Source organism: Magnolia sinica, chromosome 6, assembly GCF_029962835.1.
Source record: "Magnolia sinica isolate HGM2019 chromosome 6, MsV1, whole genome shotgun sequence".
NCBI classification, from domain to species: Eukaryota; Viridiplantae; Streptophyta; class Magnoliopsida; order Magnoliales; family Magnoliaceae; genus Magnolia; species Magnolia sinica.
In genome coordinates, this window is record NC_080578.1 from 8435548 (window position 1) to 8439246 (window position 3699).

At 35.3% G+C, this 3699-nt stretch overlaps 1 protein-coding gene across 6 annotated transcripts; it reads left to right on the forward strand.

The window, feature by feature from the left end:
- Window positions 1-1278: 1278 nt before the first annotated feature.
- LOC131249849 (protein CHROMATIN REMODELING 20-like) lies at window positions 1279-3699 on the forward strand. 6 transcript variants are annotated; one of them, XR_009172873.1, is made up of 5 exons: window positions 1552-2448; window positions 2541-2619; window positions 2780-2880; window positions 3035-3118; window positions 3372-3699. XR_009172873.1 is itself a non-coding variant. In XM_058250598.1 (4 exons), the coding sequence occupies exons 1-4, from the start codon at window positions 2384-2386 to the stop codon at window positions 3387-3389; spliced, it is 246 nt and encodes an 81-aa protein (XP_058106581.1). In that variant the 5' UTR covers window positions 1552-2383; the 3' UTR covers window positions 3390-3699. The 6 variants fall into 6 exon arrangements, 2 of the variants coding, with proteins under 2 accessions (XP_058106581.1, XP_058106580.1); XR_009172872.1 differs by lacking the exons at window positions 1552-2448; window positions 3372-3699 and adding an exon at window positions 1279-1542 and having other exon boundaries at window positions 3035-3358; XR_009172871.1 differs by lacking the exon at window positions 3372-3699 and having other exon boundaries at window positions 3035-3358.

A 3699-nucleotide genomic window follows, 5' to 3' on the forward strand; every position in this document is an offset into this window, starting at 1 on the left:
AGTTCACATTTTCTTTTTCCTTTTTGTTCTGTTTTCCTTGTGTGGATTCATATTTTAATAGATGAATGTGAAGTTTCCTATTAATTGTTGTGGGTGTTTTTGGTGTATGGGTTGTTGTCCATCACAAAACATACTAAAGCATGGACATTTTCTGCATGTAGTACTGAGTGTAGGACCTAGCTTGTATATTAGGAAGTAGCTTGATTTTTCTATAGAATATTGATGTCATGTTCGGATGAACCCATTTGAAAATGATTAAACCATTGGGATTGAAGGGCATATTATCCCCTGATCCCATCATCTAGGTGTTAACATCTAGTCCCCACATAAAAATAGCAAAGACCAGTTTTTTTTTCCAACTAGCTATGGAAATGGGTATTCCTTGTTGTGTTAGAAATTGCTACTTACATCCATGTAATGATGAATGTACTGCTTGTTGATTTATTTTTATTTATTTATTTATTTATTTTTTAAGTCGTCATCATCATCTAAGCCTAAGTCTTTATCGTAGCTAGTTGTGTTAGGCTTTGTCACGAGCTGAAATATGTTCGACTAATGCTCTTCATGACTTGAAAATGTAAAGCATGTAGCAATTTTGCTATACAACATTGATTTCTTTGTGACATTCATGAGGAAGTAGGACTTATTTCATTTGAAACAAAAAATCTTCTTGAAAAAAAGCATACTACTAGTCATTTGCTATGGATCTCATTTCTTCCATTTGTAGATTAGGGACAGGTGTCGTTCTCTACATAGAGAAGGCATCTTCTCAATCCGGTGCAGTTGGTGTTGTGGAAGTCATTGTGATTGTACAAGTAATTAAAAATGCCCCTAATTTACAGATTTATTGACTAAGTTTCGATCTGCCTGATTTTTGGACTCTTGTCCTAATGTGAGCATGAGAAACAAATGGACAGAGTGGCTTGAACATGATATGAAAAGAAGGAAAGAGATAAGTGTCTCTAATTACAGTTTACAATTGTATCTAAGTTCATCAGAGATGCATTTACATGAACAGATCAACTGAGTTGTCGAACATCTAATTACAGTTTATAGTGGTTAATTGATCTTGCTTAATGATATTTAGCAAAAGACATTTTCAACATATCTCCAAAGCGCCAAGAACATCACAATAATGTCCAATACTTTTTCCAATGGTGCCATGTTGTATTCAAATTTTCAGATCTCCTTCTCCTTATTTTTCTACCATTTACATATTTTCTATTTTTAAAAAATTCTGCAAGACTTCCCTTTCAATTCAAATAGTGCTATATTTATAACATATTGTTTTTTGTGCATCTTCAATATCCATGTAACAAGCAGACTCCACTTCTAAAGACATTGAGGTGCCAACCATGCAAACATACATAATCAATGTTTTAAAACCAGACTGGACCTTGGCCCTTTCTCCTGACCGGTCACACCCGTTCTGACCCATTTCAACTAAAAAATATTCTTATTTGTAATCATTAAAAAATAGAAAGAACTAAAAAATAATATGTCATTGGCGTAGTGGTTCAGCCGTTTGATTTTCAAGTGGAGGTAGGGAATTGAACTTTGACTGATGCTTTTTTTTTTAAAAATAAATACAAAAGCAGTAAAAAACAGTCATCCACTTAACTGACTGGATTTCTTGACCTGAAACATTTGGTGGCTGTTCTGGTCCAACGGCTCAGTCCACCTGGGTTTAAAACATGTGCATACTTGTGGTTATAAGAGAAAATAAATTCTCTTTTTCCCCCCTTTTTTGTTGCACTACCAATTATGTTGGTGATAACATTATGTTTAGGATATGTTTGTATGCAGCCGGCTTTGCTTGAATCAGATCGGAAGAACCCATCCTTTTGAGTGGAAGACGGTGCAAAAATAATTGGAAAAGGCGCCCATCTTAATGTGTTTCTGCTTCCACATGAAACTTTATGGATAAACCAAATGCCTGATCTTTTAGATTGAAATCTCTTTGGATAAAAGAATCCAAAGGAGTCAGGATTCACCACCATCCCAAACAGGACCTAAGTTCACAATTATTTGCAATGTTGCTCTTCGAAAAAAAGAAATCACTATTATTAACTTGTTCTGTGTTTGTAACATTGTCTTGTGAGAAATAAAGTGCACTAATGTAACCTTATACTTTTTTATAATACCTTATAACAAGGTACATTACCAATCAGATTTTCTGGCACATGCACACCAAGGAATATTTTCAGCAAGCTTCTGATGGATGAAGAGAGTGACTCTTTTTTTAGGCTCAATCACTACCCTCCATGACCTGAACTTAAAGCATTGAGTTGCAACTTAACTGGTTTTGGAGAACACACTGACCCTCAGATAATATCAGTTCTGAGATCAAACAATACATCAGACCTTCAAATCTCTCTCAGTGATGGGAGCTGGGTTTCAGTCCCACCTGACCACAACTCCTTTGTCATTGTTGGTTATTCCTCACAGGTATAAATCTGCATAATGATGCTTCTTCTTTCTATTTAATTCCCAAGTTTCTCTGTTTTGAAGAATGGGCTTCATATGGTGCATTCTTGCAGGTATGGGCAAACAAAGCCAGTTTATGCATATCGTTTGATGGCACATGGAACTATGGAAGAAAAAATATATAAACGGCAGGTACAGACAAAACATGACTACTAATAAATGATGTGTATGAGGCTTTACTTACCATCAAATTGTGAATCTCTAGATCCCATTCACATGTATTTACTGTATGGTTTATATGTGTATTTGGATGGTATCCTTATTGTTGCATGTTTGATGTTTGCTCTGGTAGTTGGAATGCTGAAGTTCAAAGAATTAGTAGAGGCTTCTATTGTGGTTCTCAGATGTCGAAGAGCATCAAAGCATGCCTGCCCACTTTCAGTCCCAACTGATGTACGGTTTTGCCTGTTTGGCTATATCAGGCTATGTGGCTGCATGGAAAGTTGTATTGCTATAAACATTTGTAGCATGGAAAATGGACATTCGTGTGCATTTGTAGTCTGAAAACATTAAATAGACCGTTAACTGTTTTATTGGTATTGTGCAGTTGCTACTGGTCTACTTGTTGAGGAGACATTGTCTGGTGCACCAGTCCATACAGATAAGGAGCCTCCTTATTGTTGAAACAAAGGTAATTAAACACCTGGGTTGGAGTTGAGTAAATATAGACAACACAGACATAATTACACCAACCTAACTTCTACGAAAGACATTATTTCCTGTTCTGCAAAAATTTTCATTTCAAAGGATTTTGTGTGTGTGAAGATTTCATTGTAATCAAGATAAACAACCAAACAAAAAGATTTCATTCTTTTGTTGTAGAATTTATGATTTCATAGCTTGTTTATGGAAGCATTTTGATTTTGTTTATTTACTTACAATAGGCACTTAGACATTGGTGAAGTTGAATTTTCTAGATTCCATTCTAGTACCAAACGTGGCGATATTGTTGGTGTCACTGGAATTCCAGGTTGGTTGGTTTTCATTTATGTTCTTCAATTCTAGCTAGCAAAACTTTTCCTGTATCTTATCCTTTGGGTATTGGCTGTACTTGCATGTCAAAATATTGATTTCTTCCTTTGTAAACAGTGACACTTGAGCTTTGTAGGAGAAAGTGGATCACTGATTATGTTAGACTTTTGGTATTTGCAAAAGAGTGGAAAGCAGCAGCAATGCGTTCAAAGTCTTATGAATAAAAGTTCATTGGTCTAT

Bases quoted from the DNA above. Each gene is read 5' to 3' on its own strand.
- LOC131249849 (XM_058250597.1), top strand. From the start codon at position 2,384: ATGGGAGCTGGGTTTCAGTCCCACCTGACCACAACTCCTTTGTCATTG. The intron at 2,449-2,540 runs GTATAAATCTGC...GCATTCTTGCAG, and splicing joins TTGTTGGTTATTCCTCACAG to GTATGGGCAAACAAAGCCAG. The intron at 2,620-3,034 runs GTACAGACAAAA...GGTATTGTGCAG, and splicing joins AAAAAATATATAAACGGCAG to TTGCTACTGGTCTACTTGTT.